Here is a 24,371-nt window from a genome sequence, read left to right on the forward strand (position 1 = left end):
GGTGTACAGCTCCAATTTTTGGTGCACCCTCAGTACTTTGAGCCCTGATTTGTAGTTTGCATCAAATCGGGCAAAACAATGGACAGGAGTGAGTGATACCCAGTTCATTTGATTCGTTGTTGGTACAGTAATACACTCAGATTCACACTTGCACTTGAATATTATCTAAATGACTGAAAAGAAAATCAAAGACAATTTTTATTCTTTTATAAGTTACAAGAACATTTGCAAAACAAAAAACCTATGCAGTTGACTCCATATTCAGTTGAACCAAGGAGCTTATACTATAGTTATAGCGAAACTAGATAAAAAGGAACAAAAATAATAAATGTTACGGACAAGTTGCAATCTCCACAGTCACCCTACCATGCATGACATTTTTTTTTAGATCAACAAAGAAGTTAGAAAGTTATAAAAGTGATTCATAGATGGAAAGAAATTAACCTTGATGTGTGGTATATAACATTCTGAGACAAACTGTTTGGCTAAAATTCGACTGATCCTTTTGTTATGCAAACCATTGAAAGAGAATGCTGGATTAACTTGTTTACTTTACAACACTTGATTGTTAACTTTACAGTAACCAACTAATTACTTGGGGTAAAATGTTGTTTCAGATAAATTTTGAAAAGGAAAAGGACTTTTACTTTCTAAATTAAGATTTTCTACATCAATTTGATGTTCTTTGTCTATTTTGTGTAAGTGTAAGCAGCATCTGATTCATTACGGAAAGCAATATATCAGTTGCAGGAGCCTTTGAAAAAAAAATGAAAATCTGTAAAAAGTACTTAAAATGATCAACTGTACCTCTGTATTAGGTAGGGCTTGTTACCTCCGGGGAAGGAGATATCCTTCCGCGAGGAGGTTTTACTATGGTTCGAAACATTTCTGTCAGCAGCTGTTTCTCGCGATCGGCTGGACGGATTTGTCTGTGGTTCGGTATACGTATTGCTATTGGGCTGCAGATGATGCAGAACGTTTTTGTTTAATTGCATATGTGTTTATGGGCGTCGAAATAAAAGGTTTTTAAGTGCTCCGGACACCCCCGCCATGCTGAAAATGGTAATTACCATGTTGTTAAGGAATGGGGCGGTTGCAGTTTTGGGTCTTAGCATTCAAAAGGGGTCAAACAGAGGGGTGTCTGGTTCCGATAAAAATTTTGGGTGACGGCGCAGCAATGACGGCGCGGGATGACGGCGGGGGTAATGGCGCGGGTGACGGTGCAGGCTGTCAGACTGTGAGACACGTTAATCAACAGTCCATACCGAACCAACCGTCAGTAGCCATCAAACACATACAAACATATTACGCACATAACTTTCATACTACACACAAACAAATAACCTAAACCAATAGAACACAAAAAAAACCGGAGGTTTGAAATCTACGATTTCCCTTGTTGCATTTGTACTATGTCTATAGAAAGTAGCCATATACATGTATATTATTAACGTCTACTAGGATATAAGGAAAATTTAGTTGTTTAGGTCCAAGTGATGTATATGATGTATACCATATGTGTTATGTGATTTGGTCCTTTTTACATGTATTTTATTTATCAGAGAAACTTCAGTATATTAAAATTAAGTACATTAAGTAAGTTTTATTAAATTTAAGTACATGGTCTTCTAGACTGAAGTGAAACAAGACTTAGTGCAAATTGAAAGAAAACATTGTAAGCTCTTCAAAGTAATTTTAGAATATTTCTCGTATATTTTTATATACATGTATACTGCGAGCACCCACGCTATTTTTGTAAGGTAACGTTACATACACCTAGAAGGTGTCTAGTTGAAGGATATACATTTAAAATAAAGACTAAGCCATGGTTATGCAATGCATTGTTAGTAGTACTTAATGCACAAAGCTCAAAGTCATGTCCAGTTCTGTGGAATCCTTTCTTTTTTCTTTGTTTCCTTTGCTACCGTAATTTTATCGTACGCATGCCTCATACTTTTACATCAGGGCTGCACAAAAACGATTTCAAATGACTCACTTATGCTCGTCGTCGGAAACTGTAATCTCCAAGCAGATTCGGTGGGGCAAGGAGACTTTTATATTTTTAACGACGTCTGTATCTATTGGCCGCCTGTATCCAACGATCGTGGGGCGATGGATGCAGGCGGCCAACATAAAGGATAAAGTCTCCTTGCCCGGCCCCACCGAATCTGCTCGGAGATTAGGAAGCACATGTAAATATGAAATAACGATATAAACATCTATATATAGGTTAAATACTTATTTTTATTGTCTAGACTAAATCCCATAAACTTATATAATTAAAGGAGCGAAACTCAAAACGACAAATTTCACTTAGTCCATGATCAATATTAGGCATAGTAAGGTTTGTGTTATCATAAATACGCAATTGAAGCCTACGGTATATCCAAATGAGGGTCAGGGGAATTTGAACTGCCCTCATATTTAGGCATCGAACGAGCGAACGGTTCAATGAAATAGCGCACAAGATGACGCCACACATCTGCGTGAAGATCCATGATATCTTAAGAACTCCTGTTTTTCGAACGGTGCCAGGCACAGGGTCCTCCTGGTACCGCCAGGAGATAATCACATCATCCCGACAGCCTATCGGAATCACAGACACGATGACTCACTCCGTGGTCTGACTGAAACCCACCGTTCTCTCCAAAACACGCGGGTGTCCCAGTTTGTGGCTTGTTGTGCCTGGTAGTGCCGGGTGACCTTCACCGCGTGTCGGCAAACCGCCAACTCCGTCCCCGCTGCAACTTACCTCAAACAGACAAGTCAGCAAATTTCTCACTAGGCTGATGTTTTCTCAGGGCGAGAAGCCGAGAATCGCGCGGTAAATATCGCGACATTTCAGGGGTGTGAGTCATGAAGAGATGTTTCAAGCTGTATGTAATGCTGTAATAAATGATGGAAAAGGAACTCGGTGTTTTGTGGCAGGAAAAAATGAGTTTGCTAAAACGATCGCAGTATAGGGACAAGAATGTTAAAGTACAAGAATAATTGTAATTCATATGGGTACACGACTGGGTTAAACTTCATGCGAGAGATTCTATAATGATAGTCTTGGGTACAGGCTTTGGGTATATTCCACGAGCGCCTGAAAAGCCATTTATTTCGCGCATATATTTGACAGTTGTTAACGTTTTTATCTTAAATCAGTATTTGGAACAGAAATAGCGAATACTGGTCGAAATGACGACATTCCGCAAACTCGCTAATAAAAGTTGCTATCCCACTAGCATGCACCTGAAAACCCAGGCTAAGACACTTGCTTGTATGGTAATAAATTATTATTATGGTTATTGATGTACATGTAAGTTATTGATTGCATAAAACCTGGTTGGATTCATCTGTACTCTTACAGCGGTTTGATCTTCGGACTGTCAAATAAATCGGACTGTCAAAATCTGATAAAAGCTCAAATATAATTTGAATTAACTCCGAAGTCGCAGATTTCTTGACAGATTTGTAGCTTTGCTTTCTCAGAAGCTTTGGTGATCTGTTAAAAAAACAGCTCGTTCTGACTTCCTGTTTTTCTGCTTCTGTCAGCGAGATTTCCGTGCCAGGGTTTCTCCAGAAGGTCGGGGCACACGACCCCCGTATCCATGGTGATACCGACTGGTCTATAAATACCGGCTGTGATCGAAGTGACGGTGCCAGAAACCCGGGCAGGTCAGCTCAACACACAGCACCGCGTCCAGCCGAACTTCTAGCCGTAGCCGCTCGCCCCAAACTCTTAAAGTTTGCTTTCTTGTGTCTACTTGGAGAAGTAACGGTGCAGGATGAAGACCGTGCTCTTGTTGTGCTGTTTTCTTGTGGTCGCACAAGCCTGGCCGGGCAGTTTTTGGCGTGAGTACAGATTTTGCATGATGCACTTTGCTCTTTGATGTCTCTTACTTGTTTGATAGGTTATCGTGTACGACTATTTGTTTGTTTCATACCGATTTATTCCGCATTATTATTCTTTATGTAGATGGAGCTTTTCAATGTATAATTTTCTATCAGTGTTGCAATGATTCAAAAGCGCTGCACTGAAAATGATAAAACTACGTATGTACAAACTTGAAGTTGAGAGGAAAAATAGATCGCGTCAGAAGATCTAAAAGAAATGTCTGAATCCAAATGTTGACCTCTCACGACCAGTGTTGGTCCAGTAGATATTATAATTCTGCGTCGTTTTCCTGTAAACATTACATTATCAAATAGTAAATCTCTTCAAAAGTATACGGCTTTACATGGAGCCATTTCAAGGCAGGACACAATGAATTGAATAAATGATTGAATGAACTAACGTCTTTCGAACAGGTCGTTTCCAAGATGACGACCTAACTTCGGACCAGGACCAGGGACGTCCCAGCATCTTTTCTCCTGGCTCGGGCTTCAGCCCTTTCGGTCAAGGCTTCTGGGACAGGATGTCAGGTGAGTGGTTAGAAATTTTTACTACTTTCAGGGCACATTACTTTCACTTACTAGGATGAATAGTACTGAGCGGCTTGGTGGACGTCTGTTTTTTAAATGTTCGACAAGACGATTACGTCTTTGGATTTCTGTGTGTGTGTTTGTGAAACCCAAACAGTTATCAATGTATGGTCATGACATTTAGTATGTAGGTAGATACAAGGACAGATTCGGCTAGAGGCTTTCTATGGTACTGCAGAAGGTCGTTTACAATGTGCACGATTTGTAAAATAGATGATTGTCCGAAAGGTCAACTTTTATCCCCTTGTTCGCTCCACATACATTGTATGTGTTCACTCGCGGCAATGTGTTCAATACGCTAGTCCATGTCCTCTTCATAATCCCTACTCGCCCTCTGGTTGTTCGGGTTCTGTATCGTCCATTTCCCAGTATTTTTCGGTCCTGTTGATTTTCCCGTTGGTTGAGAAGTCGCTGTAGTCGAGGAAGATGGTCCGTTCATGCAGGAAGCCGTCAGTCCGCTCCCAGTGGCGCAGTAGGCCGCAGTGGATCCGCACTTCTCTGTAATACCGGGGAGACAGATCCCTGGAGAGGGTGTGAAAGAGAATAATTGGTTTTTAAGAAAAAAATGTGCCCCTTGGAACTAAAGGATTTGCGACAATGCAATTATTCAAATAACTATCACTGCAACAGTTACAGGCAGCGTTGGGTATATTTTAAACAAACAAACAAACAAACAAACAAACAAACAAACAAACAAACAAACATTTAAGGACTGGATCAGAAGTTTCAAATCCCCCAAATAATAACATATCATATGATCCACAAATCTATATTTGAATGAGCATTGTAACTGTTCTTATTGTATATTGTCCAGATATCAGAGTTAGTCCTTTAAAATAACATTCGGCTAGTTGAGAAGTCCTGGCTGTATATAATTTTTATACATAAAGCCTAATAAATCAAATCAAATCAAATCCGCCGACCTGACCGTGCCGCTGTGCATTTCCAACTGTCGCCAGTGCAGCAGCGCCTCCTGGCGGGCCATGAGGATAAGGTTCCCCCAGTCCCCGCCAGCCTCTCTCTCCGCCGAGCAGTAGGCCAGGATGTCCCGGTGTGTCTGTAGTTGTGTGATCAGTCCGGTGTTTTTCTCCCACACCGACCTTTCTACTTCAGTGGGGATGTCTTCACTCGGTAGTTTTCTTCCCAGGAACCCCACAAATAACCATTCTAGATAGAAAGATTTTGAGAAAAAATACTTGTGAAAATAAAAAAAAAATGTTGTTGGGTCAGAAACGAACTCTGCAGGTAAGGTAGCAAAGAATGGAAAAAGTAAAATAAAGGCAACCAAAACAAATGAAAACATTTCTGGACTTAGATTTTAGGAATCTCTTCATCATGTATTCATATCGAGAGATTAATTGCCAAACGCAAGGCGTAGTGCATTACATGTACGGTATCTTTCAAAGTTCCAGACATTTTAGTGAGCTTAATCGTAGTACATATAGCGTTAGGTAATTCATTGTAGACGTGCAGATGTTACGCATGAAACGTGAGTCGTTGTTTGAATGGGGGTGATCGATCGGACAAAGTTCACTAGAAGGTCATGGTCACTGGAAGCTTCTTGTAATTAGGATAAGTTTGCTTTGCCTGTATAAACTTATAACACCCCTGACGTAACAAAAACTTTCTTCAATCGCCCCTCTACCTCCCGTTTAGAGTTCGCAGATCAAAACAAACCTACCTTTCGACGAACATTCCTGAAGTCTGTGTTTCCCATTTGGAAAGAAACACTGTATTTTCCTCCCGTCACTCAGCTCGTAAAACGTTCCCTTCATGGCATCGGTTATTTCCGCTAACTCAGCGCCGTTTTCTTCAGGGTTTACTTGCGAGAGAATAAAATTCTTCATCTCAGCTAGAAATACAAAGTCTTCGGCGAATCGCGTCGATTCTCGTGATGTAGTAGCTTGTAAGTCCGACATGTTGGTGTAGGGTACAAGTACTGTTATCTTATCATATGACAGGTACATGTAGGTCATTCGGTAGCCCGCAGCCGTTGGATACTGCCTTGCCTATTGGCTGCTGTCTTGGCTACCGAAAGACCTGCTGGGAGATTACAGTTAGACTTTGGACCTTGACACGGCATATGGTTAATTGGCGTTTATTGTACTTCTGTACATGTGCATGTTGGTGAACTAAAAGGGATGTTCACACTACCAGGGATATGCATGTAAATGTGACTTTATGTCATTTTGGCAGAGCAACTTCAAAAAATGTGAAACTTGATTATCATGTCCAGTATAATATGTATGTTCATGTTTGTAGCATACATATACCCTGATAGTTGAGTGAATCTTGCCTGGCTGTATCTGACCATGTCTAACTATGTCCACATGTCGTCTGACAGCTCTCTTCAGCCAGACGTGGAGTGAGGTGTTCTCAGGACTGGGCGGGTTGCCAGGGCTGGACCGCAACTCTACCGACGGTAGGTCATACTATTTCAACAACGCTACCAGAGAATTTGTTAGAAAATCTATAGCATAAAAAGAATTGACATAGAAAACAAAACAGACAGACTGATATATATGTAGTAAAACAGTACTATTACTGAACTCTAAGATAGCCTTGGCTAGCCTGGTTACTATTTTAGCATCCTTTGCGGAGGGGATGTAGGACTCGGGAGCTAAAATAGGTTTGGCAATCAGGCTAAGCCGTTGCGACTGTTGCAGCAATGCAGGGCTATATATAAGACATTGTAAGATTATGAGGAACAAAATCAGATCGAGTATAGGGAGCACCAGAATTATTTAAATATCTTGATGGTACTTTTCCACATTATCCGCAGACTTTTTGGACGGTGCCAGCGTTTTCGTCCACACGAGCGCCGGATCGTTTGGATGTAGTTTAGACTGGAACAACCTGACACCCAACTGTACCGGCAATACTACCTCCACCGTCAGGGTAAGTGTGGGAAAACGTGACTTACTAGACTAAAAATGTCCTAACAGTTATTTTTCATGGTCTGTTTATGTTAGATTTACTGTCAAAAGGACTGTGTTAATGACCATCCTTTATGACCAGAGTCGAGACCCAAAGCAAATGTTGGCCGCCCCGGCGGGTCAGAAAACGTAAAGATTTTCCACCCCAAGATCTGCTTAGAGATTACTGTAAGCCTACCACACTTTTATAGCACCCAACGCTTTCCTATGTGAATCTTTTTTTATACATTACATATTTGGGACTCACATGCAACCGTTATGACCTAATGAGGTGACTTCTGATGGCAGGTTCAGTCCACCAAGTGTGTGTGGGACTGGGAGGCGGGAACCTACAACTGCACAACCTTCCGTAAACAAGACGACCAGGAGGAGACCACACAGGTGTCCGGGAACTGTACGGTGGAGGAGGGGGTGCGCACCTGTCCCGGGGCACCGGTACAACCCACCGGCTTCGGCGGGCTGGTCAAGGTGTTCGACCGCCGCGTGGACTGCCTGTTCCGGCCGCTACAGGTCAGTCACGGGTGTCCACACGCGAGTTTCTCTCCGTTTAGACGCAGTAAAATATGATCACAATTTTCTCTGTCTTTCTTTGTGTGCTTTCTTCTTCTGTTAGATTGTTCTAGATGTACAATGTACGTATGTTTACTAGTAGTTGCATTTCTTTTATTGCAAAAAAAATTGATATTTCAAAATTATAATTGTTCATGTTGTAAGCCTTATCTGTATTTAATTGGTTGTTCATCAATTAGGGCTAGTTCTTTGGCTAGTAGAGTAGTAACAAATTGGTCTCTAGCCAAAGTGCAGTGCCTGTAATGCGTGGTGTGCGTGCCCTGATAACACAAAGCACGCACATAAATATTGTACTTTGTTTTTCTCTTGAACCATGTCCAGATCGCCGTTTTCTGTCCGGACTCCAACGATCCGGTGACCGAAGATTCTCTGAACTGTGACGACAGCGGCCTGATGTTGGACTACCACTGCCGAGGGCACCCGCAGCAGCCCGAGGTCACAGGCGAGCCCGAGGTTCATCCGGAGGCCGGGGAGCCCGAGGGACCCGAGGCCGAGATCACATGGGTGGAGGGTGCAGAGGAGAGACCAGAACTAGAGGGGGAGACAGACGTGGAGGAGCCATTCCCCATCAAAAAAACTTATGAAGAGAAGGTGATAGATTTTCTTGTGACTCTCATGTGATGTGTCTTGGCTTAATACTTTTATCAGGCTAACTAGGAAGGATGTATGGGGTAGGTTGTTTGGAAAAGTGGTTGTAAAATGATTGAAGGGCCGCAGTTGAAGATCTGTGTTATATTTTGGGATAGAATTTCATTCATGACCCAAACCCTCCAACTGACGCTGCAGTGTTTTCATTTTCCGGTAGGTGCGCTGCAAAGTTGCCGACGACGGAGAAGTTGTCATCTGCTCTCGCTCCCAGAAGAAGTTTGACGGCGAGGACGTTCTGCAGCGGGACCGCCCGGAAAAACCCTGCAAGTGGGACGGCTCCAACACCGTGCTCTCCTGCTAGATCTCCTCTGAGCTCTTGCTCTGAGTTTTCACGGAGTCAAATACTTGTGTTGTCCGTGAAATTATAGGAAAATCATTTTATGAGACAATGAGGATAGCATTGATGGCATTAATGGTAGACTCAGATAGATAGAAAGATGGATACTGTAGAGACTAAATTGAACTAACGTCGCTGTCGCACATTTCCTTTCGGTTGTAATAAATCATTAACTTGTCATAGTATGACACTTGCTTCTTGATTGCTACTTTTGAGAGCAGCAAACCACATCATAAGTTTGATGATGTAGCCATAAATACTTCATTTCAGCCCATTTGATTTTTTATGTAATCATCAGTGCTCATGCTTTTAGGTGATGAAGTAAAACATTGCTTGTGATGGAGTCTTTTATAAACGTCTTTTGAGATGAATTATGTATGTCAAATATGGTATGGAAACGGTGTTTATAATAAAAAAGCCCCACTGGAATGGATGGCTTGATGAGTTCTGTGGATTTACTTTCAGAGTTTGTGTTTGAATAAAGATTGCCAATGGTTTGTGCAAACAGCTTCCATATGTATTGTATTCTTCCAGATTGGAAAGGTAATTAATGTTGCATATAAATTTAATTAAATTCAATGTCCAGTAACTCCAGTTCAAATATCTAGCATCAGAACACCATGTGGGTATAGATTATACCACTGTCTGAATAATGTGTACACCAACACAGTACATCGTTCGCAAGTTTTCTCTTCTGTACGTTTAACATGTACAGCCGTTATGTAACGTTACAATATATTAGTATAAACTCGTGTTTAATAGACATACTTTCTGATCAAATTCACTTTAATACTACTTCGAAACTGACAAAAACACCCCTGTGAAGCGAGAAGTATTGTCCCAGTACTTCCTGGTTGCTTCCAGGTTCCCTGATACTTCAGTACACACCCCTGTGAAGTGAGTAGTATCGTCCAGTACTTCCGGGTTACTTCCAGGTTTCGTGATGCTTCAGTCAGTCAGCTCAGCTCGGTACTGTCAGTTCTACACTTGGTGACACCATGATCGTCGAGTTTCTATCCCTCCACGCTAGCCTCTGTGTTGTAGGAATCATTTTGTCTATCTACGCTTTACACGTGGAGTTGGAGAAGGAGAAAAACAAGAGCTACGTGGCGCTGTGTGACTTCAGCGACCGTGTGAGCTGTACCAAGGCCTTCAGTTCATAGTAAGTTTGCATACAGTTGGGATAAGGGGGAGGGGCGGAGAAACAGACGTACGTATTCAGAACACCACACCACAGTTGGGCAGTGATGTAGAAGGCTTTATTTGAAAGAATGATCTTTATTGGTCGACAGTTGTACTGGGTACAATGTATGGCAACAATGACAATGTGATCATTACAAGAATAATAGTCTTATCAAGGACATTATTCTGTATATTAAATGTCCTTGGTCTCATAAACTACATAACTATGAACGTAATTGATATGATGTACGTTAGATATTTCTGTCACAATTCTTTTATTTCTGAAGAGAAAAACGTAAACTTTGTTAATTATGTTTAATTTTGTACTTATTTTGTTTGTACACTACAGCTATGGCAAAGGGTTTGGACTACTCCAACACATTGTGGGGGAGGACAGCATCCTGATTCAGCCTAACAGTGTACTGGGAATCATCTTCTATGTGCTGCAACTTGTGCTTGGTAGGTTAAAAGTGTGCTAAGATGACCCTATAAAATGTTGATGATCATGCTTAGCCTGGTATCCAGCCAGTAAGGCGAATGATCTGCTTGGAGGTTAAGTGCGGTATTAAATTCACACTATTTCTTATTATTATTACAGTACATACATTTTGTACCTGCAACATGATTTAAACTTCGGTACAATGTCTCTAACTGTGCTTCCCTCCCCAGGATATGTCGGTGGCTCCCTGTGTGTTCATCTGCTATTCTACACGTCAGTACTATCATGTCTAGGATGTGTATGGCTGGCGTACGTTCTGTACTTCATTCTACAGGACACCTGTGTGGTCTGCATCTCCACGTACCTGATCAACTTTGCCATCATGTTTGTCAACTATCAAACATTTGCTGCATTATGAACCTAAAGATTTGTAATGCTTACATGTAGTGCATAGTGCCAAGTACAGTATTGTAGGAGTAAGGTATCAAGGTTAAGTTTATGCTATGTATTATAGGGTTCAGGACCAAGAGAGCCATGTGGAAAATTGAGAAAATCAAACATATATGTAACGTTACCATTCTTTAAAGAAATCATTATTTTATTACATTGTAGGTGCAAACAAAAATACATGTAGAAGTCTCCAGTTGTTAAGATATGTTTACAAATGTTTCAATGGTGGCACAAGAAGTATGAATTTCTATTTGTTCACTGGTTATATGGGATGAGGGTGATTGTAGTCGCAAAACGTTTGACTTTAGATAAACGTTAGATAAGACATTAGATAAGGATACAATGCTTTAGTGTTGATTAAAGTTTTGTTTTCTCCTATCAAAATATACGTACAATGTATAAATATTATACAATAAAATCATTTGCACAGGTTATATGCTTAAATTAATGGTGGATCTACTACATGTCAAGTTCCAAAACTGCTAGTGGCCAGCAGGACGATTTGAGAATTCCATGAAAAAAAAAAAAACAAAACAAACAAAACTGAATGTATAATGATATAACATAACCACAAATGTCATTTCAACAATTACATAGACACCTTTAACATATATGCCACTACAATCCTTTGGACACATTCAAATGTTTTTACCATATTCATTTATAAAAAAGCCATAATTCCAACTAGCCTAATGAGGTACATCAATGATTTCTAAGCCTAGCGCTAATTTGCACTGCCTCCAGAGGTAGATGATGACCTTATCTTGAGATGCATTCTCGAATCTGTTGATAGCAGCTACTTCTAAGGTACATTGTAGATGATTCTCTTACTCTGGAGGTGAATGTGATGCTAGTTGATCTTGACCAGCAATGTTGTCTGTAAGTAAAACAAGATTTGGTCAAAGATTGTTTTTTTACTGACTTAGAAGCTGTAACAGACTTATTACTGCATTACATGTATCATCTATTTTTCTACTACCTTAAATGTTTAAATACATTGTACATGTATGATAACTGAGAAAGAAAAAAAATGTGCATTTGTATGGGCCCTGCTACATGTTTATTTCATTCATAAAACATTCTACATACCTGAGGGCTGCAGTTGTAGATGATCATGGATAGGAGGCGCTGCTGTATCACCCTCCGTCTCTTCTGGTCTCTTCTCTTCGATCACCTCAGCCGTATTCTGATTGTCCTTTCCTTCCCCAGAAATACTGAGCTGTTCCATCTTAAGATCAAGGTCTGTTGATTCTGGTCTGAAAAACAGGCAAAAGTAAAATAGTTCAATTATAATTATGATACTGCTAGGTAACAAAATACAAGAAGATACAACATCAAAAGAGAATATGAAATGAAAACAAGAAGTGCTCATATACATGCATGTAGACAGGTCAGTGAAAATAAGTATACTGTTGTTTGATTATTCTTTCAACAATGGAGGAAGAAAAGTGTGGTAATGATCCAAATAGATTTTGTAGGAAATCAAAATCATACTACTACACAGATGATAAAAGCCTAATAGCTTGTAGTGATATCCTTTGACAGAGGGTATTCTAGTGTTGGGTACAAAGTAAATACTGATGATATATACCTGTTAGGTTCTATCTCTGTGCCAGCAGTACCAGAGTTGTTACTACTATCATCACTGCCACTGTCGTTGGTCCCTACATCAACTGAAAAGATAGAAATTCCATCAATGTTACCAAAAATGTCATAAAATTTCAAAACTCTAACACCATATAAACATTGAATCATAATATGTAGCATTTGCACATTTCGGGACCGAAAATACTAAACATCAAAAAGTATACTGTACGAATAGACAGCAGGCCATCTACATCAGGACCCACCAACCAAGCACCAAGCAGAGCTGATTTTACCTTGGAATGCCAGACTTCTCCAGTACTTCTGGTGAACATGGAGGGTGCTCAAAATTGACTTCACTGCCCTGGAGGACAAGTATTAATAAGAAGAATTTTCATCACTTAAAAACTCCAAATGATATTCACAGAAATTGGGGAGAGAAATCTAGAGGAATGCTCATGTAGAGAAAGATAAATAAACGCCTACATACATTGTAAAGCTGCTGGACAGTAAGAAAAAAAATAATTTGGCATAAGTTGTAAACAGTAGATAGAAAAATTTGGTATATTCTACATGTAAGTAGAATGTGAGACTGTAGAGAACTAGTTATGGATATACTTACTCTTCACATGGAGGGGAGTACTCAAATGGAGGACAAGGGTCCCCCAGGAAGATTTTGGTACATTCCGACATAGACTCGGAGATGGAGGACAGGTTGTACCCCCCCTCCAGCAGTAGTACGACCCGCCCCCCTGCCAGGCTGCTCAGCATGTGGGTCATGTGTGCGTAGCCGGAGGGGGTGACGTCACAGTGTCCCAGGGGGTCCCCCCTCGCCGCGTCAAATCCCGCTGATACGATCACCAGCTCGGGAGAATATTCGTACGCTATTGGCATCACAACCTGGAGTACAGAAAACATACAATTCAATGCACTGTAGGTTAAATACAAAAAGGAATATTTGACTGTTTGGAACAGGAGAAGAAGAGAAACTGAGCAAAAACAATGTTTTCCTTCAGTAAATGTAATAACCCAGTTGTGTTCCTGACCTGTTGAAAAGCAGCCATGTACTCAGGGTCCCCCATGCCCCCCCTGCTCCAGGGCACGTTGACAGTGAACCCCTCCCCCGGGCCGCTCCCCACCACTGTACAGTCTGCATCAGGACTCCCAGGGAAAAATGTTCCATTGTCAAACCTGGAATACAAAAGATTCATTCAGTGACACAACTGAAGACATGTTCCAGAGTAGTATGTTGAAGTACAAGTGCTACATTATTGTGCTACGTATATGATTCTGAAACAAGCATGAACAAATTTACATAGTTTCTCATTTACATCGTACACAAAACAAAAGATGAGGCTTACTATTACTACCTGGTACATGATACACTTTGTTTACTGTATCATGTATATCTTTCCATGGAAAAGGATCTAATTATGTCACCAAAAAGATGGTTGAGAATAGACAGAGCGCCGTTGTTATACTTGCCTGTGTATAGAAATGTAGAGCACTGTTGGGTCCTCCTCAAACATGTGTTGTGTGCCGTTACCATGGTGGATATCCCAGTCCAGTATCAGGACCCTGCCCACCCCCAGCCTCCTCTGTGCGTAGCGTGCTGCCAGCGCCGCGCTGTTGAAGATGCAGAAGCCGCACGGTTTGTCCACCTCGGCGTGATGACCCGGGGGTCGGACCACAGCGACGGCACTGCGTACACTCCCGGTGACCACGGACTCCACGGCGTTCATGGAACACCCTGCCGCTAGACAGGCACACTGGGAGGAAAAGGGAAAGTTGGGTCACACGTTACCTGAGTTATGTCATAAAATCTTGCTCTATTCTTCTTAAGAACCCTCTAAAGTAGGTTCAGAAATGTCAGTTCTATAATGAGCACTGGGAAAACAACAACATCCATGTTGTAAAGATGCCAAGGACATAACTTAACTACATAATTTGTGCTTTAAGAATTAATAAAGGAGTATGAATTAAGTTCAGAGTGCATGTCAGTACTCTGAATTTTAATGTAAGAGTTAACTCACTGTAGCTCTGTAGCTAGCTACACTCTGTTTTTCTGAGTATTGTTCTAAGTGCATAGGTATTGACTTTCCTCACACATGCCTATTCTCACCTTGTATGTCTCGTTACACAGAAAGATGGAGTTGAAGTCTGCCTGTGTTCGGTTCAACTGTCGTGGTGTCATCTCAGCTGTCTCCTGCATCAGCTGCAGGTGTTCAGACGTGTGCAGGTACAACAGCTCTTCTTCTGTAGCCAGTCTGGACTCCAACTTAACACACCTGGTGGAAAAAGTGAGACTTTGAGAACACCTGTCCATGGTACTGGAATGAAACAGATGTCCATGATACTGAAATAGAACACTTGTCCATGGTACTGAAATGGAATATCTTTCCATGGTACTCAAATGGAACACCTGTCCATGGTACTCAAATGGAACACCTGTCCATGATACTGAAATAGAACACCTGTCCATGGTACTGAAATGGAACACGTGTCCATGGTACAGAATTGGAACACCTGTCCATGGTACTAAAATATAGTATCTTTTCAGGGTACTGAAAGTGAACCCCTGTCCATGGTACTGAAATGGAACACATGTCCATGGTACTGAAATTGAATATCTGTCCATAGTACTGAAATGCTTTCACAACATCTACTAGTATTTCATTCCTGAGCCCTGAGCCCAAAAGTACAAGGAAGAGGGGTAGGGATTGGGAAAATGAGGTATATGTAAATGAGGTGAACTTGGTTCCTATTTCCACAATGGAAAAGTTTATCCTGACCTGTCCTGTAGCCTGTGCCTGTCCAGTGCCTGCATGATCCTGCGTATCCTGTATGGCTGTTCAGGGTGGCCAGGGAACCAGATGTTTACATGGTTTGTCATAGCCTCATCATACACCAGACCCACCTCACGTCCTGATGCACAGGTGCCTAAAGCAAACAGACACAAGGTGGCATTCATGTACTGAAGGATCAGGACAGATACATGTATGGTATCATTGTGAAGGGTAACAAATAATCTTTCAAAAGAGAGATAATACTATATGATTGATATTAATGGAGACGTAATTGATCAAAGTTTCCAAAGTTTATATTGGTAGAAGTATTAGAATATCTTGGTGAAAACATACCCCTTTCAACAGATCTCCAGTGGGCCACGTCTTCAGATGTTTGTGGAAGCTGGCCTTCCTCACTGGTCAAAGTATCTTTTGAAACCTATAACAGTGAAATCAGTCAGCAATATCTCAAATTCAACTTGGTCATAAGGATTCAACAATCCTTCCTACAAAGAACACTGCAAAACATAGGTATCAAAAACTTTCTACATCTTATCCTAATGCAAAAGTTATAAGTTTTTCAAGATCAAAGCTTACCTGGTACTGGAAGCATTTCCAACTTTTACGGTGAACCCCGAGGACATTCAGTAATGTCTCCATGGAGCTGGGGTCAGGGTGAAGTGGGGGGAGGGGCGGACAGGGGTCTCCCAACAGAGTTTCCACACACATGGCTACACACTCCGACAACGTCTGTATGTTGTACCCTCCCTCCATGATGGCACAAACTTTGCCCTCAGCAAGACCTGTAATAAACAACAATATAATAAGGATTTGCTTTTGGTGTACACATAATTTAGATATAATGTATTATAAAAATCTATATGTTATTGTCAAAAAGTGGAATGACATTTATGCTTTAGCAACCAGTATATTGGAATACTATAGTTTTCATATAAAATTGAGCAGACATACATTTGTAGAAAACACTGTAATATACAAACTACACGTACCATACAAGTAAGTACTTTGGGTTCAGGTCCAGACCTGTATACTCTAACAATTCTACAGGAGGTACAGTGTATTAGTACACAGCCCTACATCAGAGTGGGCCTAACCATGCTGCAGTACCTTTCAGCATGTGTAGGAGGTGTGCATAAGCAGCCGGGGTGGTGTTCATTTCTCCTTTTGGATCACCGGCAGCTGAGTCAAAACCAGCCGATACCAGAACCAACTGAGGGTCGAACTCATACGTCATGGGCATAAGGACCTAGACACATACACAAGCAACATTTGTGAAGAAGTGAAACTAGTCTGAAAGCCCGAAACAAGCCACAAGAATTCAAAACTAACATTTGACGTCAGACCAAAAATTCTGACTGTCAGACATGTAATCTACATGTCTTTTACTGTTGTTTCTTTACTTATTTCAGAAAATGAAGGTGAGATTTGAACGAAACTAATTATATATGATCAGATTCCAATTGTAGAACATATCTTTCCTCAGAAATGCTATTGTGGTTTTTGTGGCTGTTTCAGTGCTTTCATTGTTATGAGTTGAAGTTAACTCTACCTGTGAGCATGTGCAGTAAATGAGCATAGCAGACAGGAGATGTGACCATGTCTCCCATACGGTCTCCTGCCGCTGAGTCAAACCCAGCGGAAACCAGCACGAGCTGGGGCGCAAATTCATACGCCATGGGCATTAGAACCTACAGGGATAACATACGCAAGTACTGCATCAAAGCATCATAGCTTAAACATAATCATTTTCACATTGAATCAATCATTTTCATCAGATCTATTTTGCTATTGATCAAATTTAGTCTGATTCATGAGTATTTCATGAATTTGATGAGTACCTTTAGCAGGGTTTGAAATACCAACTCTCGCCACCCAAGTCATTATTTCTGTGTGGGAAGCCAGGTTTTTGGTGCAAAAGTTACTGCTAATCTGAAATAAACCACAGTGTCTTGCCTTGGCCAGCATATGTGAACAACTAAATAGTACCTTAAAGTTTACAGGTGGCCTGGCTTATGGCTTGTGGCAACCTGAAATATTGATGATCAACCTTACTTTTGGCTTAGGTTACCCAGTATTTCAAACCCTGTTTAGAGTCAAGAGTTAAGAGTTTAGATTCAAGCAGCTCAAAATATGTACCAAAGTTCAACACATACCTGCTGAAATGCAGCGATGTAGTCTGGATCTCCCAGCCCCGTCTTGTTCCATGGCACGTTCACGTTGTAGCCTTTACCTGCCCCCCTCCCAACAAAGTTGTAGTTGGCCCTCTCCATGTGTGGCCAGTACTCTGTGTGCTCGTATCTGTGTATAGAGAAGAAGAGAACCCGCGGATCGTCGTAGAAAAGGTCCTGGGTTCCGTTCCCGAAGTGGACATCCCAGTCAACAATCAGGACCCTGTCCAAGCCGTACTTGGTCAACGCTTGTTTGGCAGCGATAGCGACGGTGTTGAAGAGGCAGTAGCCGCAGGATGCGTCGCGGTCAGCGTGATGACCGGGCGGACGTACAACGGCCATTCCGTTGCGTACTTTCCCGGTGAGAACTTGGTCCATAAGTTGAAGGGCACAGCCAGAGGACAGAAGGGCAGAGTCAAAAGACTTGGGGTGTATGGCTACATCTTCAAAAGTCTCTGCAAGAGGGCAAATATGACTGTTAAATTTACTCGTCAAAAACCTGGGAAACTTGTTTGGAAGTTTGGCCAATCTCCATTGTTACTTCAATAATCATATCATATTGTATTTCATTGGAAAGCTTATCTTTATAACAGTTGTGATCATTTGTGAGAGGAGCCCAGGGCTATATGAGTGGGTACAAAAAAATAAGTGCCCACCTTTCCTTTGATGATCAAAAACATTACAATGAATTGATGTATCACTGATATTATCAGGAGGCTCCTTCAGGGTTTACAGTGATAGGTAGTAATGGATACCTGAGAGCTGCCTTAGCTGGTCCATTTCCATAGTAACACTGCTCTCCAGCTTCCCCAGGAGATCTTCGGAGTGGATACTCAGGATCTCGTCTCTAGTGGCAGGGCGGGAGGGGATGGCCACACATCTAAAGAACAGTGGAAGAATGTTAAAGTATCTATATGTAAGTTTTCAGAATCACCTCATTTCATGGAGAGTATGTAAATACATGTACCTAAAACAACTAGGAGTCAACATTATTGTTGAATCAAAATCATCAAGAAATGTGCCAATGTGTTGCACTGTTCAATTTTCAAAATTATCCTTGACACAAGTACTGTAGGCAAAGCATTATAAGTTGTTTCTTACCTGTCCACCAAGCCTCTCTGTCGCAGTAATTTCAGCGTCTCAGTGAACCTTGTTGGCCGTTCAGCCTTACAGTCACTCAGGTCCTCCCACAGACAGTGATAATCAGCCATTCTCTCATCGAACACCACCCCCGTCCCTGTTGGTACGACCCTCTCCTCCAGGCTGAGTCCACTCAAGTCTGGGAGGTCAAATTCTGCTTCAGCCTTTCTTGCCTTCCTTCCTTTCTTCATTGCTTCTTGAAGTGACTGATGATTTCCCCCGCCCCTCCCAGCCCCTGTGGGAGTAACGTTCTTCTTTTTTCTGCCCTTTTTTCCAGTTTTCTTCTGCTGCTTTCTGTTGTCGTCATTTTGGAAATCGTCGCCTTCATTCTGATTTGATGTGACATCACCAATACTGGAACCATCGCTTGCAGGAGGAAGGGTGGGATTGTGGGGAACGTTTTCTGGCACAGATGGAGGAATATCACTTGCCTCTGATGTCTTCTCAGAACTTTCTGTGGTCGACTGATTGTCTGATGTGGGGACAGTGATTTGGTCAGCGTTCTCCACACTTACTGTTGGAGTTACTTGGGGGTCTTCTACCTTTGACACGAGTTGCACGTCAGCAGTTTCACTTGTGGAAATTGCTGCATTGTCTTCCCGAGAAGTGCTGTCCAGTTCTGGAGTGTCTGCTGGAGGGTGAGTAAGAATTGCCATGGCTGGGTCAGTTCTGTTGACGGGAAGCACATATGAGGCTGTATCGTCATCTCTTGATGATGTTTCTTTATCTTTGGGTGGCAACTGAGGTTGCACAGTATCTGGCGGTGGTTGCACAGCTTCTTCCATGGGTTGCACACTAACTGGTGGTGGTTGCACAGCCCCTTCCATGATATTTGGTGTTTGCTAGCAAAGTTGTTTTACCACATGCTACCACAAGTTGGATGGAGTGATGGAAATATCTGAAATATTGTAATACACAGTCATTGAAGTGAACTTACAGTTGCAACTCTAATGCAATGTACATGCTCAGGTATGCGTGCACATACAAACACACGCACACGAATAAACAAACAAACAAACAAACAAACAAACAAACAAACAGACAGACACACACACAAACACACACACACATTGTCATACTTTTCAGTGAAGTTGCTGATAAAAGGCAAATACTACAATGTAGCACTGCGCACCATATTCTAATGTGAACATACTCATATCGCGTAAACTTTGCCCAAGGGGCCAAGTCCATGAATGAATGACCACGCCCATCCAGGGCCCACCCCACTTTTCCAAAACAACACACACACAACATCAACAATTAGTCCGTTACAAGCTTTGGCGTTTCAATATCTTAAAAGTTGACTAAACAATAAGCAAAGGCTGTTGAAAATGTCATCTGGACTACCTGTTTTCACTTTTATCTGCAGTCCATTCCGGAAACAGTTTCACACTCGGGCGCCAAAACGAACTTTTCAACTCTGACCTATTTGGATTAGTGCATTCAAGAAAAGGGAGAATTGTACTCATTATTTGACTTAGGATTGAAAAGAAGACACACAGTAAGGATAAGAATTTATTACAGACTAGAGATATAGATTATCAAAATGTTAAAATAGTCTTGTGTCATGAGTATGTGAGAAGCGTTTTAATTTTTCATATGTTTGCATCACCTACACCCCTTTTTCTTAATGAGTTAGTCCAACTGTCGCTGGGTAACACCAAAGCTCGATCATGGCGCCCAAATGTTGTCAAACGTTCGGTAGAAATAAGTTATGACTGTTTTCTCACTCCAAGTGTGACTGTCTTTGGTATCATTGTGCCTAACGTTTAACAACTCATCCTAAATCGTAGTAAACCTTGTCGAACTTAATGTAAGAACAGTCTCCGTATAACTTCCCCCCCTCCCCCATCTTGTTGAAGCTAGGCGGCTGTATTGAAAATATTCCAGTTCCCAACGATGGCGGCTGAGATACTGGGAGACTATGACCCCGGCAGGATCCTCAAACTCGCGGCAGAAGTTGCCGATTCACCTGACAAGAAGGTAAAGTTTCTAACTCACATAGTTTTTGTCACAGTGTCTGTTGTCTCCAGATCTAGATGAGATGGTAGACGCTTACTGGACATACTGCGGGTTTACGGAAAAGGCTGGGTGCCTCAGCAGCCTGCCTGTGTACCTGGGCTGGCTAGCACGTCAGGCTTTTCCGTAAACCATGCTGCTTTCCAACATGTACCATTGGATCCATAGAGACAAATGCAATGCAAGGCTTTTTACGTTGCAAAGACACTGACATACACAATTTAAAACAGATTTACAAAGACAAGTCTATAATCCAGTAATGATATGAGCTGCCCCGTTGCAGGTGCCAGTATTACTGCTGGAGTTGCGGGACATCCTGGATATGGCCCCGGCTGGGAGTCCGAACGCACGCAAGATTCGTCTGGACATCTGGACCTACGACTTACTACAGGTAGAGTACAGTACTCAGTATTTGTCTTTGTACAATATTCTACTTAAATCAAGTTCATGCTCATAAACTGATAATAATGGTTGATTTAGAATAGCAGGGCCCTGGAAATTGAGTCCTGAATTGCTCTGACATTCACATAATTGTTTGTAAATAATTTAAGCTAATTGACAATAAATGTACTTACTAATCCCCCTGACTCTGATGTTTATTTCTTGTTAGGTTCTGGTCCTGGTACTGAAGCAGGACTTCTCCACCATCCATGGAGGCTGGGCCACAGCTGTCAAACTCTCCCAGATCCTCAGTACCTGCTGCGCCGGACTTGACCCTCCGGAAACCAACGAGTTCTACGACCTCACGCTACCGTCGGCCACGGACAACCTCCTGATCCTGTCGCGTAGGATCCAGGTACGCTACGACAAGATCGAGGACGTGTCCTCACTAATCAAACTCCAGCTGCTGAAGGACTTCCGCAGTGTTCTAGATTCCATCAGCTGGCTGATCAGCCCCATCCCAGCCCTGATTGGCCACTTGCTTCACTCCCAGTACCTCCTCCAGATGCTGCTGACGGATGACATTGAGACGTCGCGTAGCGTGATGTCGCTCATTCAGAACGCCGTCCATGCCAACCCCACTGCCTTACGGACCATGGAGGAGAAATTCCTGTTCAGCCTTTTGGATGAGTTCGTGTACAAACTTTCAGCTAGCACAGACAGCACGTTAGGGCGATCAGCCACAAGGACTATCCTAGACATGACTGAAGCACATCCAGCTATAGTTGAAATCCTCTGCGCAAGATTTAAGGGTTTGAGACCGCTGCTGGGTAAGTGGTCTGGGAAGGGATTTGAGAAAGAGCTGAGGGAACTGACTAGAGTACTCGACGCAGGAACTGTAGAGCAAGTCGAGTCGCAGAAACTGCACGACGCAGCAAGGAAGATTCAAGCGATGTACAGGGGGTACCGGATGAGGACACAACTCAAGAAGGCTAACAAGGCACTGTCGACACTACAAAGGAGTTTTAGGAAGAAGCGAGCAAACAAGGAGAAAGAACAGGCAGCGCAGAAGCAGCAGGCGGAGCTGAAGCACCTACTCCGCGTTCGTCGCCAGCGCGCCCTTCGAGAGGCCCGTAGGAAGGAGCTGTACCTGATGGAGTCACTGCCTGCACCGCAAGTCAACAAACACATCAGCCAGCAGCAGAAAAATGCTGCTGTCAAGATACAGAAGATCTGGAGAGGGCACAACTCTCGGAAGAAGTTCCAGGTAAAAACATTTTGAAAAGCAAATCATCTGTTATACACACAACTGTAGTAAGATATCACAATATTTCCTTTTACGTTTTACTGCTTTTCAAACTTCAAAGGGACATCTTATTTTATCAGTATCAGGGCCTCTGTGCTTAAACTTCTAGTTATCCAATCCTAAGCTGGAAGTATGACTCTTTGATTATAGTATAAATTAATGTTTCAGTTTTGCATATAACAATAGAAGGCTGTGCTGAGGTGTATTGTATGTTGATTGAATTGGCTATAATCAGAAAATGTTGTACTTTAAACTCAACAGAAGGAGAAAGACAGCAGGGTCCAGTACCGTGCAGCGTCCCTGATCCAGCGGCAGGTACGGCTCTGGCTGGAGAGACGACGGCGGGCAAAGCTGGACGAGTCCTTCATGTTCTCGCAGCAGCTGAGCGACGAGCGGAGAGTGGAGCTCCAGGGAAAGATCCGCGAGTACCGAGAGATGCACGCAGTACGCGGCATCTCGCGGGAAAAGTTAACAGAGCAACACGAGAATGCACACTCCGTGCTTCAGTCACACATGATGAGAAGAGCTGCGTCGCTGAAGGCAGACCAGCGGTTGGTAGAAAATAGTAATCAATCTTACATGTACAAGTACATGTACAAGTACATGTACATGTAGTTTGATATTGTTGCCTTGAACATTTACCCCTGTTTCTCTTCTTTATATTCTATGTGTAATGACATGGAAATATCAAAATGAAAATTCTGCTACAGTGCCAGTTACAGGACGAACCAACATACCAATTATCATCACAATTCCAACCATGACAAGTAGGTCAAACCCTGACATACATACATGTACATGCACACACACATCCACCAATAACTAGCACGTTCCTCTTTCACAAAGGTATAATAACAAAACCTTTATTTTTTCTCCATATCTACAGGAGAAGAGTACTGTTAGCTGCACTGGATACAGATGCTGAGATGATGATAGCTGCTCCTAAACTTGCGGAGGCAACTGAGGAGGACATCCAACTGTTCTCAAGGTTTGTCACCATTACAAAATGCACTGAACATCTATGTTGGATCTCATATATCAAAATGGTAGTATTAGATTAGTGCACTATCAGATGCTGGAAATGTTGATATTAATGTACCAGTATTAAGTTCTACCTCTAGTTAATTAACAAAAAGTTGTTGTTTTTTTCTTCTGTTTATAGCAAATCAGTGCCTGTTGCAGCCAAAGCTCGACACTCCCATGCTGAACACATGCGCGCCATGAACCTGCAGTGGTACCAGAAACTGGGAGACGAGTTTCAAGATGGCAGCCTTCGAGATGACTTGGAAGAAAACAATGCTTACAACTTTTAAAATATTTTGCAACAAAATTTGTGGCAGAGTCAGAACTGTTATTACAAAAGTTTTAAATGTCATAAAATAAGTGAAGATCTAAACATGTGGTTGATATTTATGTGGAATTGAATAGTTTTCTCAATGGTCTTTTCATATCCAGAACAAGTTGTATAGATAGTAATGTTTTTCATAATAAACACACCAACCATTGTCAGTTATCAATCTTTTTGTCAGTCTTATTATTTCCAAGGACAGGGTGTTAAAAATGGACAATCTCAAGATTGTATTCCGAGTCCTGAAAATAGGTAAACCTTCTGCACCCGTGTGTGCGACATTTGTAGACAGGCATGTGACAGATAGTAATTATGCCCTCTGGCAATAAACTATATAAAGACACACAAAAACACCAATCTTCTAGCTTTGCAATCAACAGCTTTATTTATAGAAAGTAAACCGTTGGTCCCATATGCCATCGTATGTGATCTAAATTGACAGCCGAATTTATTTGAAAAATGATACATAAATGGAGGTTAAGTATCTCATTACGTGACTATATATAGCTCTAAGCACCCCTTCATACATTATCCAGCATTATTTCAGACATTAATCTCAACGATGTCTCGCATTACGTTAAAGCAG

The 24,371-nt window shown here is 41.9% G+C and overlaps 5 protein-coding genes across 5 annotated transcripts; 3 read left to right on the plus strand and 2 right to left on the minus strand.

Annotated features, from left to right (window-relative positions):
* Positions 1–3,631: 3,631 nt before the first annotated feature.
* On the plus strand, positions 3,632–9,469 carry LOC109468085. The gene is made up of 7 exons (XM_019766326.1): positions 3,632–3,840; positions 4,297–4,410; positions 6,815–6,892; positions 7,253–7,368; positions 7,695–7,916; positions 8,298–8,567; positions 8,782–9,469. The coding sequence occupies exons 1-7, from the start codon at positions 3,774–3,776 to the stop codon at positions 8,923–8,925; spliced, it is 1,011 nt and encodes a 336-aa protein (XP_019621885.1). The 5' UTR covers positions 3,632–3,773; the 3' UTR covers positions 8,926–9,469.
* On the minus strand, positions 4,428–5,975 carry LOC109468095. Its single transcript, XM_019766335.1, has 2 exons — positions 5,394–5,975; positions 4,428–4,992 (listed from the first exon to the last, which is right to left on the minus strand). The coding sequence occupies exons 1-2, from the start codon at positions 5,771–5,773 to the stop codon at positions 4,794–4,796; spliced, it is 579 nt and encodes a 192-aa protein (XP_019621894.1). The 5' UTR covers positions 5,774–5,975; the 3' UTR covers positions 4,428–4,793.
* A 395-nt stretch (positions 9,470–9,864) lies between the features above and the next one.
* On the plus strand, positions 9,865–12,074 carry LOC109466245 (vitamin K epoxide reductase complex subunit 1-like protein 1). The gene is made up of 3 exons (XM_019763921.1): positions 9,865–10,123; positions 10,493–10,602; positions 10,813–12,074. Exons 1-3 carry the CDS (start codon positions 9,960–9,962, stop codon positions 10,998–11,000), a joined length of 462 nt encoding a protein of 153 aa, XP_019619480.1. The 5' UTR covers positions 9,865–9,959; the 3' UTR covers positions 11,001–12,074.
* LOC109466254 (histone deacetylase 6-like) lies at positions 11,847–20,171 on the minus strand. Its single transcript, XM_019763933.1, has 17 exons — positions 20,079–20,171; positions 18,693–19,629; positions 18,347–18,471; positions 17,577–18,046; positions 17,019–17,111; positions 16,531–16,669; positions 16,000–16,205; positions 15,757–15,841; positions 15,409–15,556; positions 14,739–14,904; positions 14,102–14,385; positions 13,663–13,807; positions 13,239–13,516; positions 12,913–12,980; positions 12,624–12,705; positions 12,122–12,288; positions 11,847–11,909 (listed from the first exon to the last, which is right to left on the minus strand). The coding sequence occupies exons 2-17, from the start codon at positions 19,556–19,558 to the stop codon at positions 11,860–11,862; spliced, it is 3,372 nt and encodes a 1,123-aa protein (XP_019619492.1). The 5' UTR covers positions 19,559–19,629; positions 20,079–20,171; the 3' UTR covers positions 11,847–11,859.
* Positions 20,172–20,544: 373 nt separating this feature from the next.
* On the plus strand, positions 20,545–23,834 carry LOC109466227 (IQ calmodulin-binding motif-containing protein 1-like). Its single transcript, XM_019763898.1, has 6 exons — positions 20,545–20,714; positions 21,034–21,141; positions 21,361–22,398; positions 22,699–22,988; positions 23,324–23,425; positions 23,600–23,834. The coding sequence occupies exons 1-6, from the start codon at positions 20,631–20,633 to the stop codon at positions 23,748–23,750; spliced, it is 1,773 nt and encodes a 590-aa protein (XP_019619457.1). The 5' UTR covers positions 20,545–20,630; the 3' UTR covers positions 23,751–23,834.
* The last annotated feature ends 537 nt before the right edge of the window (positions 23,835–24,371 follow it).

Source organism: Branchiostoma belcheri, unplaced genomic scaffold (assembly GCF_001625305.1).
Source record: "Branchiostoma belcheri isolate BF01 breed outbred unplaced genomic scaffold, Haploidv18h27 scaffold1, whole genome shotgun sequence".
Taxonomy (NCBI): Eukaryota; Metazoa; Chordata; class Leptocardii; order Amphioxiformes; family Branchiostomatidae; genus Branchiostoma; species Branchiostoma belcheri.

Excerpts from the sequence above, each read along its gene's own strand:
- LOC109468085 (XM_019766326.1), top strand. The coding sequence starts at position 3,774 with ATGAAGACCGTGCTCTTGTTGTGCTGTTTTCTTGTGGTCGCACAAGCC. Across the intron at positions 7,369-7,694 it reads ATACTACCTCCACCGTCAGG|GTTCAGTCCACCAAGTGTGT; the intron begins GTAAGTGTGGGA and ends TTCTGATGGCAG. Across the intron at positions 7,917-8,297 it reads GCCTGTTCCGGCCGCTACAG|ATCGCCGTTTTCTGTCCGGA; the intron begins GTCAGTCACGGG and ends AACCATGTCCAG.
- LOC109468095 (XM_019766335.1), bottom strand. The coding sequence starts at position 5,773 with ATGTTTTCATTTGTTTTGGTTGCCTTTATTTTACTTTTTCCATTCTTT. Across the intron at positions 4,993-5,393 it reads ATGCACAGCGGCACGGTCAG|GGATCTGTCTCCCCGGTATT; the intron begins GTCGGCGGATTT and ends CACCCTCTCCAG.
- LOC109466245 (XM_019763921.1), top strand. The coding sequence starts at position 9,960 with ATGATCGTCGAGTTTCTATCCCTCCACGCTAGCCTCTGTGTTGTAGGA. Across the intron at positions 10,124-10,492 it reads ACCAAGGCCTTCAGTTCATA|CTATGGCAAAGGGTTTGGAC; the intron begins GTAAGTTTGCAT and ends TGTACACTACAG. Across the intron at positions 10,603-10,812 it reads TGTGCTGCAACTTGTGCTTG|GATATGTCGGTGGCTCCCTG; the intron begins GTAGGTTAAAAG and ends TTCCCTCCCCAG.
- LOC109466254 (XM_019763933.1), bottom strand. The coding sequence starts at position 19,558 with ATGGAAGGGGCTGTGCAACCACCACCAGTTAGTGTGCAACCCATGGAA. Across the intron at positions 17,112-17,576 it reads ACATCGCTGCATTTCAGCAG|GTTCTAATGCCCATGGCGTA; the intron begins GTATGTGTTGAA and ends TTATCCCTGTAG. Across the intron at positions 13,517-13,662 it reads ACATGGCTGCTTTTCAACAG|GTTGTGATGCCAATAGCGTA; the intron begins GTCAGGAACACA and ends TCTGTACTCCAG.
- LOC109466227 (XM_019763898.1), top strand. The coding sequence starts at position 20,631 with ATGGCGGCTGAGATACTGGGAGACTATGACCCCGGCAGGATCCTCAAA. Across the intron at positions 20,715-21,033 it reads CCGATTCACCTGACAAGAAG|GTGCCAGTATTACTGCTGGA; the intron begins GTAAAGTTTCTA and ends GCCCCGTTGCAG. Across the intron at positions 22,399-22,698 it reads ACTCTCGGAAGAAGTTCCAG|AAGGAGAAAGACAGCAGGGT; the intron begins GTAAAAACATTT and ends TAAACTCAACAG.